Source organism: Lathamus discolor, chromosome 1, assembly GCF_037157495.1.
Source record: "Lathamus discolor isolate bLatDis1 chromosome 1, bLatDis1.hap1, whole genome shotgun sequence".
NCBI classification, from domain to species: domain Eukaryota; kingdom Metazoa; phylum Chordata; class Aves; order Psittaciformes; family Psittacidae; genus Lathamus; species Lathamus discolor.
Window position 1 is genome coordinate 63,939,098 of NC_088884.1, and position 14,142 is coordinate 63,953,239.

The 14,142-nt window shown below is 43.0% G+C and overlaps 1 protein-coding gene across 1 annotated transcript; it reads right to left on the minus strand.

Annotated features, from left to right (window-relative positions):
• Nucleotides 1–227: 227 nt before the first annotated feature.
• Nucleotides 228–12,468, minus strand: PGRMC2 (progesterone receptor membrane component 2). Its single transcript, XM_065674593.1, has 3 exons — nt 12,111–12,468; nt 2,116–2,271; nt 228–1,434 (listed from the first exon to the last, which is right to left on the minus strand). The coding sequence occupies exons 1-3, from the start codon at nt 12,466–12,468 to the stop codon at nt 1,337–1,339; spliced, it is 612 nt and encodes a 203-aa protein (XP_065530665.1). The 3' UTR covers nt 228–1,336.
• Nucleotides 12,469–14,142: the final 1,674 nt, after the last annotated feature.

Genomic DNA, 14,142 nt, shown 5'->3' on the forward strand with positions numbered 1-14,142 from the left:
TTTTTCCCCACCAAAAATGCATTGGTATAGGCTTATTAACTACAGCTTACCTCAGTTAAGTCTTCAAGATTCTTCAAAAGCTGGGACTGACTTGAAAGGAAAAAAATAACACCCTGAGGACAAGGAACAGCATGAACAGGGTTGGATGCTTCATGTTCAAGACTTTTTCACCCTCCTTTGTGTTCCAGCTCTACTCAGGAGCTTCCATACACAGCCTGACAGCATGGTTGGTATTGTACATGCTTTATTAAAATGGTACTCGTATTTACAATATCTGCAGAAACAATCCCTCCCCAGTCTTACATTCAGACAGACACGCACACATCCACACGTGCAGACGCCCCTTCACTCTACAGGGGTGTGAAGGCTACGCTCCCAAAAGTTAGGCAGCTTCTGGAAGAGGAGGAAGGGTGACATTTTGTGTTTGTAGTTACTTAAAAAGAAGCATGGGAGTATGCATTTGGCCATCACAATGCTAATTTAAGTATATGTAGTATTAACATATGGCAGTAACACTGAGTATTCCTCTTTTACATTCTATACACAGAATGACATCAAGGTTTTCCAGTCAACATAACATTCTAACTTCAGTCTCGATGCTGCTTGTAGTGACTATGAAACCACAATTTTGGGGCCATCCCTTAAAACAATTCAAGTCTATGGTAGTGAAATAAGGCACAATTAATACTCAATTTCACTTAGAGGATGGGAAAAGACAGGAGAGGCAGGCTTCAGATAATAGTTGTTGCAGAGGACACGGTTTTACCCAGTCCTTTTGAGAAATGGATGAATCTTACACTCCCATCCTAATCTACATGGACTTCTCTTAGAGAACTGAAGTATTCTGCCAGGGCTACAAATGCCCACATACAAAACAAAATTGGAAATTCACGTTTTAACACCAGTTTCGGTAGTCTAACCTACTGATACTGATGTACACAAGCACTTTAATGCTGAAGGAGGAGACACACATGAAACAAGATTCAAACCTTCCGCTGAGCTTGAAGACTCAGGTCTTTTAGAGAGCTTCTAGTACGTACTACTTGAAGGCTTCAGCTTACTGATAAAAAGGAATAGCGTTTTTGCCTTTAAACCCCTGGCTCCTCTTCACTAACAAGGCCTAACCAGACATTACAAATAAACTGCAACAAAAAGTCTGGCAGCACAAACAATGTCTAGTATTCAAATCTTCCTTTGTGAGTATATTATTTTCCTTGTACAAAACCTGTTGAATGTTTTTCGCAGCAGATGAACTGTACCCAAAGATGCAGGACATTCTGTGATGGGGAATAAGAGGTTGCAGTTCCAAAGGCCCCTGACTTTGGTTGTTCAAAGTTCATTCCTGTTTAGTGTGATCCTTGGTATCTTCCTCATCTGTGTATTCTGATGGTTCTTCCCCTGGTTTTAGGAGTCTACCAACGTAGTCGTATTTTTCTGAAAAAGATCGATGATTCCATTATAATCAAAGGCAGCTGCATTTGCTACTCAGCCTGCACTACCACAAATTCACTTCTACACACTAAGGTCATAAGCCTGAATCACTGAAATTGGCAGAGTAAACAATCTTGCTGCCACCACTGCTCACTACTTTCTCTACTGCGAGTACTTGGTTTCAATTCTCCCACAGCTAATGAGGCAAGCTGTATCACACAGTGACTCAAAATGCTGCTATTAAAACCAGCACAATTTTCTGCAGCCTGTTTTGATTTCAATTCATGTGAAAAATTACTTCCCCTCCCTCCAGTGGCATACTTCATGCTTTTGAGAAATTATTTCAAGACAAACTTGTTCAACCCTTAATGCCAAAGCAGCTCTTAGTCCTAATCAGAATTCCATCAGCTAAGCTACGCTGAGATTTGATAGTGAAATTCTGCGCTGAAGAGCGAACAATTCCCTGATATAGAACTAAAAGGTTGAAGAAGCTATAGTGGGATATAGTGGAATCCTCTCCATTAGAAGAAAGGCCTGAAATCCCTGGTCTTTTCCCAAGAATTTTACATTGCATTACAAACATTACTGTCATGTCTCTTTAAAAGCTGCCCCAAACCCACATCAGTCATTTTTATTAAAAGCATTTCCTTAAACTAAAGATGTGCTGCCTGTTTGAGATTTTACCTTTAAATTGCATTTCCCACTCTCTCACACTTTCCATCTGTACTGCATTTAAGTCTGATAGGTCATCATATTCATCTCTGAGTGCATCTTTATCTAGACGGAAAGTTGCTAGTCCCCTGGAGGCATCTCTGCCAGCAAATATTCCATATGGACCATCTGAAAACAAAAAGACAAAATCGACACCTTCAAGACCTTGTTTATGGTGACCAATCTCAGTTCTTTATATAGTCTGCCCAAGCCACACATTAAACTTCTGCAGTGATGGGAACAGCAGTAGTTCAAACACCATGGCTGCTTGACATTCAACAGCACTGCAAGTCAATCTTAAGTATCATTAAGAGATAAAGTCTGCCGAGAGAAGCAGAAAGAGGAAAATAGCTTTGAAGGGATATCTGGAAAAATCCCTTTCATTTGATGCAAGTCAGCGGAGGTAAATTCCAAAGGGACTGTCGGCTGGAATTAAAAAGAAGCACACTTCTATTAAGCAAAACGTATTTACAAGTCAGGCATGAATAGAAGCACATTGTACAGACATCTTAATTAGAAATCCAGTGATTTTTATCAATAAATACAACTTGAGTGCTAATTAATAATTCACTTATGGAACCACCACAACTTTCTACCTACTTGACAGGCAGTGTGTCTTTTGACACATTTCTGTGGAATAACCTCATGTATTTTGGGCAGCAGATCATCCATGCACCTATCCTGGACTGTTCTGGAAAACTGCACAAATCATATTCAGAATGTAAAGCAACTACTTCCTTTGTGCTTTCTGACTGATGCAAAGCAGCACAAATATGCTCATAAAATATTGAGCAATGACTGTCTAATCAATATTATTACAAAGGGGATGATTTACAAACCAATGACTTTCAGGATGAGGTTTGTAACTTTCACAAATTCTACTTAAGCTAAAGAACTTCAAGCATCTTGTTTTCTCTGATTTTCTTGACCTAATAACAACAACTTAATTCAGCTTGATTAAGAAACCAAAACAAAACTTGACCATGTTCTGCACTAAGTTATACTGCAGCAGCTAAGCAATAGGGAAATGCCTGAGGCATTCTAAAGAGTAGTCACTACTCCAAGATAAATAGGCCAGAACCCTTCTCTGGCTTACCTCTCAGAAGATGACAGTGGCCGTCAGCCTGCAGAAAAGGCAGCACCCATGGGCAAGAATGAACACAAGCAAGTGGTATCACACTGGCCTTCACCCCCTCTATTGCCTGCTGTAGCACCTCAGACCTCTTCTGCACCAGGACAAGCCACAGGGAATCATTCCAAGAGGCTGGTTTCCTCTCAGGCCGCTTGCTCCAGCCACCACACCTATCTGCTCTTGCTGGGCATTGACTTCAGGGATGAGACAGAGGCTGAACGCAGCAGGAAAATCTCCTGAGACATAGAACCTAAGTACCATATGGATTAACAGCAACTGTGTCCTCACCAGGCCTACTGATGTCTCTCCACCCCAGAGTGTTTGGCATTCTAAGTTGCTTACAGTTGAATCCAAGAACAGAGGGGTATTTCGTGTGCAAAAGACAATTCCCTTGTCTCTCTGGAGATATTCAAGGCCCGCCTGGACAAGTTCCTGTGTGATGTACTGTAGGTTACCCTGCTCTTGCAGGGGGGTTGGACTAGATATCTTTTTAGGTCCCTTCCAACCCTTGGGATTCTGTGATTCTGTGATTTAAAAGCAAAATTTCACAAGCAGTAGATACCCAAGAAAGAATTATCAACTGGAAGCCTGCCCTGTACAAATCTGGCATTAAGAGATGACCATAATAACTATAGGGATCTCTATGCTTGTCCTTTTGGATATTTAGCTCCAGGAACAGCATTCACTTCCTCACATAGAACCTTCCAACATTCACTCTGAAATAGCTAGGAGTCAAGTGAGCTGTTTTTTGATATTGTGAATGAAGAAGACAGGAGCTATAAAGAGCTCTCACAAAAACCAAACACAAACAGTAAATCCCAAAGAGCAATTACAAATGGCTACTTAACCTCCTCACCATCAGTATTCTGTCCCCCCAGTTTGATTCCAATATCTATTCAAGAGAGAATTACATTGTATTTATTGGTATTAAGCCCTGAACATCGTTATATCTCAATGACGTATTCAGTTGAAAGGGGAGTGCTTTTAGAACATACCACTTTGCATTTAAATTCATTTAAATAAGTTAATTTAAAAATTCCTGTAAATATATTGTAATGCCAGATGCTATTATATCAGCATTTATTTTTCTTTTCTAAAATTGAATTTAAATGTTAACGTTCCAGCGAATTTACTACAGAAGTATTCAGGAGTCACAGAGACAACATCAAGCCAGGCCCAAGCACTCACAGAATGCTAACTAGTGAAAACCAACCTTTTAGCCCTGGTAGACAGCACCTCAAATTCCAGCTCTGCAAATGTATCTTAGAAATGGGACCTATTCTTTAATCCTTTCCTAAGAGGAAAATACTGAATTATGATTCTTTGAACAAAAAAAAAAAGTGCAAGCCTGGCTTTGCCTTAGTTGCAGGGCTGCTAAAGCAAAAGTTTGGAGATCTCGGTACAAGCAATCTCCTTCAAGATTTAAAGCTTCCATTCAGATACTTTGACATGGAGATTAAGTGCAGTATTTTATAGAATATACAGGTCTGAGGTTTTGCTATAAGCCCTAGTCTACCATTCACTTTATTTAAATACTGGTGCAACAGTCTTTAAAAGGTATTTTGCATATCAGGTTTCACTGATCTTGCAGAAACATCCAGGAAGGTGTCAGCACAGAGAAACCTGGTCAGAAAATACGCTTCAGGAACATGATTCTCAGGTAAAGATGTTAGTGCAATCCTAGACTTACTCCCACAGAGTTCTTTCATGACCAGATGCAATTTACTCTGCAAGCCCTGTCCACAGCCGCCTTTCCTCTCCTTTTGTCTGCTTACCTATTTAGACTGGCTTCTGTTCTAAATAATTGATTGCAGCATGACACAACATACATAGCGAAAAGATTACAACAAGAGAAGCTGTTAGCATAGGTATGTATAGTAAGCTGATTTTTTTGAGAACCTATCACACCCTATCCTTTTGCTGTGCCCCAAATTATCTATTTCTTAGTCAAATCTTCCTCCAAAAATTCTCCTCCCACTCCTATTTGGCAACTTGCAACAACAAAAGGAAAGCCAGGGACATGTCAAAGCCACTAAACCACATCTGCTACATGTTAGTTGGCTACATGGAGCTGTGAGCCTTTTATAAAGGAAAAATTTAGCTCCTTGAAGAATGTTCTTCTTCCCCATCACTGCTTTCACATACTAAAACACTTCATTTCAGAGCCTTTGTTTATTTTGGTGCTGAGACCAGTTATCAAGACTACATACTTGCCTACATGTCTCCGCATCTATACAACCATATTTATACACTGCCTTTTTGCTTGTATAGAGCCTTAATTTCCTTACAACTCTACCTTGTGTAAAGTACGCCTTTCCCTGAGCTACGACACATGCAAAATCTTGCTACCCGCCCCCTAGAGATCCTCAATTTTTTCCAGAATCCAATTACAAATCTGGCTGCCCTGATGAATTTGACATCTTGTTCCAGCCTGACACTTGCCTCTACTCACAAATGAACTGGGTAGCTTGAGAACTGGCAAAAATCAAAGTCTCTTCAGCCAGTAAAAAACACCTTTCCAATTCCTGCACTTGGGATTCCTGCATCTCGCAGCCCTGTTTTGGTTCTCAAATGAAGATTTAATTTCTCTCTGCAGGCACCCTAAAACAACAGCAAGTAAGGAAAAATGAATTTAACATTAAAGCATTAAAGTATTTAAAAATGTGAGATATGAAGCTGTCCAAGCTGAAGTTTTCATTTGGAAACGCTGCTTCTAGTCACTTGTTCCAGAACAGGCTAAACTGGATTTTGTAAGAGTATGTGTTCCAATTTTCAACCAGTTTGGCCAACAGTTCCCCCAGCAAAACCCATGCTGGTGTTCAACTTTTAAGTAAATACTCTTGGTTTACCAAAAAGGGTATCTGACCATTTTAGTTCTGCACTAGCTCTGCAGAACATCCCAGATTATTACTCCAACACTAGTAATGAAGGTGAACACTGTACACTGAACTCTGAATTGCTCCAACTGCCAGCACAGGGACTGCACCACAGATGTGGTAGATTTTGTATCTAATGAAGTGATTTGTAAGCTAAGACTTGTATTCATTCTCAGAAGGCCCATACAAGTTCTCTGAAGAAACACAGGTTAACAAGGTTCGGTTTTCAAACAGCCTTGGTTTCTTCAAGTAGTCAGAAAGCTCTTCCAAGCTATCACTAAATATGCAAAGCATACCAAATATTCATTTCATCTGTGGGCTCCATGCAGCCACTGGAAATAAAACCTAGTTTTGTCTGAAGCTTAGAAATTCACAGACAACATTTCTTAGACTGCAAACAAGAATAAAGACTAATTTCTCCTTCAGTGCAAGTAAAAGGAACAAAGGGAGACAGACCATGAAATTATTGACAGCTGAACTATGCCACCACGTTGTCTACCTTCCCCACTCCAAAGCGAAACCCTCACTGTCTGTTTAAAATTTTCCATCTGAATCCTGATGTGTTCATTCCTTGTTGCATCTTTTATGAGGGAACAAAAAAGCTACAAATTAGACAAAAAACATTTTGAGATGCAGCCTGAAAGCAAAAGCTTTCTAATAACATTTCTCACTGGGTATTCAAGGTGACATAATTTTTACTTTACTGCTCCAGATTTACATGAAAGATGTAGGTCAATTTTAAGTTACAACTTGCACAGAAACTAAATGCTTTTAGGAGAGCGATCCGCCAAGTCTAACACCAACTAAAGAGGGCTCTAAACCCAACTTCCTAGGCACAAGACCAGAGGGCCTTGCTCCCTTTCTCTTGTTTCCTTTTTAAAAAGTGCAAGAACCAGTGACCCAATTTTGGCTAAAGGAGCAGACAATGAGCACTGCTATGAGAGCCTCTAGTTCACTGGTCAGGAAATTCCTGGAAGACAGCTCCACTCTTGAGGAGGACTTAGACCCCACATCTCGCTTTAGTGAGAAACGCTCTTGCCACCAGTTTATTTCACAATAAGGCAAGTAATGTTGTCAAGGATTTTTGATTAAATGAAAAAGAGCCACACTGCTCTATACTGGATTTAACATCATTGTCATTGGCAACAATGCCACTCTCACATCCTAAAATATCTTGCCTTGAGCATACCTGCTACCTCAAACCTCAGGTGACTGGAACCTGAGTGGTTTAAATACTAACTAGGGATTTTCACAGACCTTATATCAAACACACAGTCGTTCAAGTTCTAAGGAATATACTCAGGTTATTAAAAAAGGAAGAAGAAAAAGAAACTCAGAGAGCTGACAGACACACAAAGCAGAAGCAAAGCAGGCGATGCATCTCCCTGCACAAAACCACTGCACTGGCTCCCAGTCTCCATGGACATGAATTGAGGGCTTAAAACAGCCCCTTCATCCTGCTAGCAAAGACTACTCCCTTTAATCAGAAGTATGGGAACAATCTCTCCCCAATACCTAGTTGTAATAATAGTTTTACTACTTCTGGTAGGAACTTCTTTATCCAGAAATGCTTTTTCTTCAAAAAGCTGAGTCCTAGGGTGAGAGACACCTCCATTACACTGACACAAATGAGCTGAAAAACATCAAAAACACAGAGAAGACACCTTGCAGGAGGCACTTCTTTCCACCAGTCTTATCCTCTGTACTTATCTGCAAACCCTCAGCTAGTTATGTTCTTAAGATAAGGCCACCCTTAACAGAATCCTCCAGACACAGTACATACATGATCTCCCTCTGCAATATTTCATCCGACCATTCCCTTGTAAAGGATGTACTGAAAAGCATCAGTGTTGTCTTTTAAACAGAGACACAATGAAGTTAACAACACTCAATTCCAAAGGAAGTCTAACAGCATCAGATTATTTTTATATAAATGATAGGAAAACATGACAGCTGTTTGCTGCAGAATTTGTTACAGTATTTAATGTCAGAAATCACAGTTCTTCACTGGATTTCCAACATTGAACAAAGGTAATTTTCCCCTCATGAAAAATGAACAATGATGGAAATCTTTGTGAAAGGAACTACTACTACCTAATCTATTCCTCTGGGCAAACTGGAAAGCAGAAGTCTTCATGACACTTTGAACAAGTGACAAGAGTGACAAGAGTGAGATGAGAAATGAGCTAACAGTGACAATGTACTGCAGTGAAGGAAAGTCAGGAAACTGGTTTGTTTAAAATCATTAAGAACCAAGCAGTGAGGTGGAACAGTTGTATACAATGGATTGTGTATAATCTTGCTTTGTCATGCTCAGAGCCATGTATTTTTCGTAACTGCATCAAGTATTGGGTAATCTGTTTACAGCATTATGTTGGCATGCCAATTTAAATACCAAATATTAAGATTTGCTACCATTATGTCTTACAATGCCCTTCTACTGGCCAATATTCTATCAGGAATCTCAATACAAACAAACATGAAAATAAATGATTTACTATTAAATAAAACTGTAAAAACTGTCTCTCATTATAAGGCTATAAACCCAACACAGCACACACATATTAATCATTAGACTCTATGTCATGAGATGTGATTACAGATGGGGAAATCACCCCAAAACAGCTTCTCTGAAATTCAGGTTACACAGAATTTTTAAGAGTGTGCCTCTAACTATTTATATTGTTCAGACTTTATGGGTGATAGAGGTAATTAATTACAATTAATAACCAAGCAAAGCATTTTAGGATACTTACTCATTTGGGCACAAACAGAGGTGGTATGTAATACAACTAAAAATGAAGCACTGAAACAAAGGGTATACTCTCAGCACAGAGGATCACCCCAGGAAGCAGCAGTTTGGAAAAAAATTTGGCAAGTGAAGTTTTAAATTATGAATTCAGTGTAAGCAAAGCGATTTTTGGAGGCACAGACAGTTAAATGTGCGATATAACCTATTCTTGCTCTTAGCGAAAATGCATTAGACATACCAAAGACTAACAGGATACCAATGAGATAAATTGCAGAAGGGTTAAAGAAGACAACATGAGGAAAAAAACTCAACAAAATTGGAAGACATGTTGATTTAATGTTCAAGAAACTGAAGTTTTTAATCATGGCTGTTTGAAAAGATGACTTCAAGAGTCTATCTTAGACAGTTAAGAATACCTTAACTGTATGCATGTAAAGGGTTCTTCAATGCAACAGACTAAAGTATAACAGGATCCAGTGGATGGAAACTTAAAACCAGGAGAACTTCCAATAAAATAAGAAACTTGGTGGGAATTTTAATGGAATCTCAACTGCCGGACAAAAACCTGGACTAGATGACAGTTTGTGCATTTTCAGCCTTCTGCTGCTATAAGTACAAAAAGAAGGAACACCTTTGAATCCAAACCACACCGAAAGAAAAAAAAAAAAAGAACAGACCTTAATTTCAAGACATCAGAAGCCTTCTGAGACAGCCCTGTTATTCAACGTTAAGCCAGCATACTCCAGATTTGATAGTGAGCCCCCAGCCAATGCTCTCTGCTTCCTTCACAGCTAAAGCACTATTTCTCATCAGTACCTTAACAAAGTACAAAAGGCTCACAGTCACGCCTGCCATGTCAGCAAAGCCACTGCCCTCAACTGTTCCTTCTGTTAAACAAAATTTGGTCACGGCTGTTGGTATGCTTTGCACTTCTCTTGCTACACTCCAGCTGTGAGGCATAAAATTTCCAAGAGAACTGCTGTGGACATCTAAATACTCTAAGTGAAGTCTTTCTGAAGCTTTAGGAAGGTTTTTCCACCTACTTCTTCTCAGATCTTTTAGGGCCTGAAAATCACCTAGTTCAAACCACCTAGCTTTTCTTCTTTACAGTCACAAAACAGTTACAAGAAATATTCCCCAATATGCATCCATTCAGGCAAACCACATCAGCACAATTAAAAAAAAATCAACACGTTTGGCAGAAAACACACAGCTGGTGATGCACAGGTTGAGCATCACTATCCTAATGTGCATGGTACCAAATAACAGCTACATGATAGACAAAGATGATGTCAGTTGTGTTATAAAAACGCAATCCTTCACTACAGGGTGTGGGGGAAAAACAAGCCTTTGTCCCTTTCCATGAAAAGCTGGAAGCACTGCTTTAGGGAAATCAGCTGCTGCCAGCTGTCAAAAAAGCAGACTGATGTCCTAGAACATAAAGCTTTAGCTTCCTCACCATAAGAGACCTCCAGACGTTGATGATATCCTCACCATAACAGACCTCCAGAAACGGTGATGATATCTACAGTGAAGAGCCTAAAATGTAATCTACATTTGATACACAAAAGAGTTAATGTTTAGATTATGGTTCAGTATTATTTCATGGAGTAATTTATGAAGCAACCTGTCAACTTACAGCCATTTGACGTTTCATTAGCAGATGTATATACCTACATTTTATATCAGTACACAGGTCTCAGTTAAAAAAAAGATTAAACTAAGAGGGGCAAAGGAACTAGCTCAAGTAAGTGTCACGAAAGCTGCAGCACACCCAACTGCACTGCTCAGCTTTACTGGTCAAAACCCACCCAAAACATACAGCATGGCAAGGTAGTTTAGATTTCACTGTTAACTTTTACAGTGTCCAGCCAGAAAAGCATTTTGATTCAATTACGGCAGTTTCAATTCCCATGACTGGGAGCAGAGCTGGTATCACAAACTTTTGAGGGTAACATGAGTTACAAAATACTTGCCCATTTCAACCATACAACAGCTTGTTGCCTCCCTGTAAGAACCAAGGACTTGTACCATGCCAGCTCTGTATTTTTTCTTTTTGTAAGCTAAGATTATTAAAAAAATAACAATTGCTTAACTTGAACAATTTCCAGAGGGGGAGGCAGGCGTATCCTCTCTCCTCCACCCCTCAATACAAGAACACTTGCTATACCTACTATGAAAACTCCTGCGTAATTTGATTAGATCAACTTTTCCAAATTACCATTGTTTCAGTGAGAAAATCAGCAACAGTCATAACCCTCATTTCCTTTGGCATCAGATGTGAACACAGTGCTCACTAGTAAGATTAGTCCCCTCATTATTAAGAACGCTGTTTATTATAAGAAAATATGCTGCAGTTTCACAATCTACAATGTGAATATGGAAACATAGCGTTGTTTCTTAAGCATACTTTTCTGAACCTTTAAAGAATATGTTTCCTATCGAAAGAACTGTACCGTCTGCCTTTCTATTTAAGAGATTGGGTTGATTTCTGCACTCTACAATGCTAGCAATATATCAGTCCCTGGGCTGTCCCTGCTTGCCCTCATCCCGATTCAAATGCACACTCAATATGGCATCTGCATCTAAATAAGTAAGCAGCTGCTTTATTTTCCTTCCTGAACCATAAGAGCTAGAATGAAGGAAGCACTGATCAGCTGCACTTGGGAAACCAACTAGAAAAGACAGAAGAAAAAACCAATAATTAAACACTGCATATCCAAACCTTGGCAACTGGAAGAAAGGATGTATGACAGACGCATGCACAGGACCCAGACCCGTTGTGCATCACCCATTTAACGCTACCGTTAGGCCCCGGGCAGGCAGGCGGGCCGGCCTGATGAGGGGCTGCGAACCCCAGTGCCCGGGGACAGGTGGCGGTCTGCACGGCAGCCTCCCCCTCGACACCGCCACCACAGCCCTACCACGCGTGCGGACAGCGCGCAGGAGCTGGCAGCCCGAGATAAACCCAGCGGGACGCTGACGGAGCCCACCGGCGCCGACCCGTCGCTTGGCCGCCCCGAAACCCACCGCCCCCCGGGGGGGGGGCGAGGCCCGGACCCCGGTGGTGAGGAGCAGATGCCCGCAGGCCGCAGCCGATCCCAGCCGGCGCCCCCCGGAAAGCGACGGGCAGCCGAGGGGCTGCATGGGGCTCCCGCCCCAGAAGGCAGCTTCCACCGAGGGACCTCCCCCAGCCCCCCGGTCTCACCGGGCCCGTAGAACTTGCTGCCTTTGGTCACGTCGAAGACTTTGCCGTTGACAGCCAGGAGGATGCGGGGGTTGCGGGCCCCGTTGAACTCGCGCAACTGCTCCAGGGAGAAATCCCGCCGCTTCATCCGCGGCAGAGCGGCGGCCTGGCCCTCCCGGGCCGCGCCCCCCGGCCCGCTCCGCGTCCCCCAGCGCAGGTACAGCCGGTAGGCCGCCAGCAGCACCAGCGCCAGTAACACCAGCGCCAGCAGCATCTCAGCGCCCACCACCAGCGCCCCGGCGTTAGGCGGTGGCCCCCCCGCGCCCCCGCCGCCGCCGCTCCCCTCAGTCCTTAGCCTCCCATCCCCATGGTCCGCCATCACCGCCAGCTCCAGCGCCCGCCCGCCTGCCCCGCGGCCCCGCCCCGCCCGGCTCGCGCCCGCCGCTTGCCCGCTCCCCATTGGCTAGCGGGAGAGGAGGCACCTCCCCCGGCGGGCTCGCGCCCCGCCGGCCCAACGGCCCTCCGCTCGCGAGACGTGCCGCCACGCCCCCTCCGTCCCCACAGCGCGCCTGCGCCCCCCGCGCGCGGCGTTGGCGGCAGCGTGAGGTGAAGGCGGTGGGGGCTGAGCCGCCTGCCCGCTTCCCCTCACGGAGCCCGTGAGGGGCTTGGAGGGGGGTCCATGTGCCGGATGCCTCTCGCCCACCGCAGCGGAAGGGCAGGGTCGAAGGCCGGCGGGTGCTGGCCACCGTGGTGCGGCCACGTTGTTCGGCCACGTTGTTCGGCGCCCTGTCGAAGGTTGCTGAGCGAGCGACACGTCTGCGGGGAGCTGTGGAGCGGAGGTGGTGGTGCTGCTGTCCGCCTGTCACTGAGGTGACGCGGCGGGCAGGCTCGGAGAGAAGTCTGTGGAGGTGGCTTAAGGAGACTCCCTGGTGTCAGAAAGTGGGGTGATTGAGAACAGGAGGCTGATCCAGTAGAATTGCTCCTTGTGCTGTGAAATTGAGCAGTGGCAGCACATAGTTGGCTTTAGTGCATCTTGTTAAGTATAGCCCATGCCTGGCACCGAGCTTGTTCAGTTATGTGAGGAGAAAGACCTAAAGCTTTTATTATTTTCAAGGCGAGAGTAGATATCTCAGTAGGGTGGTGCTTATCTGCAGAGAAGAGAAAGATCTGGGCAGAATTTAGCACGTCCGCGCCTCTCATGTGAATGTGTTCCCAAGCATAGCTCGCTGTCCCATAACATGGTGCTGATGAGCTGCTCCACAAATGTGTAACTGGATCTGCGGAACTTAAGTGGGGCTCAGCCACTCTTTCCGCAGTTGGAATGCCATACAAGGAGTACTTTGGAGTTGAGAAACACGATTTTATTCCATGCAGCAGTGTGGTGCTGAAGCATCCCTGCCTAGAAACATCAGGCTTAAGAGCAATTCACAAATATGCAGCTTAGATGCTAAAGCTGGAAAACTCAAATGTTTTCACAAAGGCTGGTAGGCAGTGCAAGGGGTCAACCCAGTGGAATATAACATTAGTGATACTTAACATTTACATAAAGCTCTGTGTTTACAACACCCTGTGTCATGATCAACTGTTTAATCTTCTGCCCTCTGAGCAGTTCAGTAATGACTACCTCTGTGAGGAAACAGGATGAAGTTCTTCCTTGTTAAAGACCTGCAATTAAAATACTACTACTATTCCAACCAGGCAGGCTCTATATAATATAAGTAAACACTATTAAGGAAGTCCTTTTATCTCAACAAGTCACAGCTTGATTGTGGTTAAGGAGAGTTTTTATCACAGGATCATCATATGTTTGCGTTGTCTGTGCACAGCTATGGTGCAGGTCAGAAGAAGTAGAGTTGCACTCTTACCTCCTCATTTCTTTCCCTTAGGAGTTTCATTTAGACTTTCCACAGCATTCCCTTAACTTTCTTCTATTTTAAAGATGGCTTCAGAAAACAAAAAGAGGTAGTAAGAGATGTCAAGTATTCTTACCTGTCTTCCTGCCAAGATCTTATCTCTAAATTCATATAAACTGGCAAAGTAATTATAGACATTT

Coding starts and splice junctions, on each gene's coding strand:
- PGRMC2 (XM_065674593.1), bottom strand. CDS start 12,468: ATGGCGGACCATGGGGATGGGAGGCTAAGGACTGAGGGGAGCGGCGGC. Junction 2,272..12,110: donor CAGCAAGTTCTACGGGCCCG/GTGAGACCGGGG, acceptor TTTTGTTTTCAG/ATGGTCCATATGGAATATTT. Junction 1,435..2,115: donor GTGGGAAATGCAATTTAAAG/GTAAAATCTCAA, acceptor GATCTTTTTCAG/AAAAATACGACTACGTTGGT.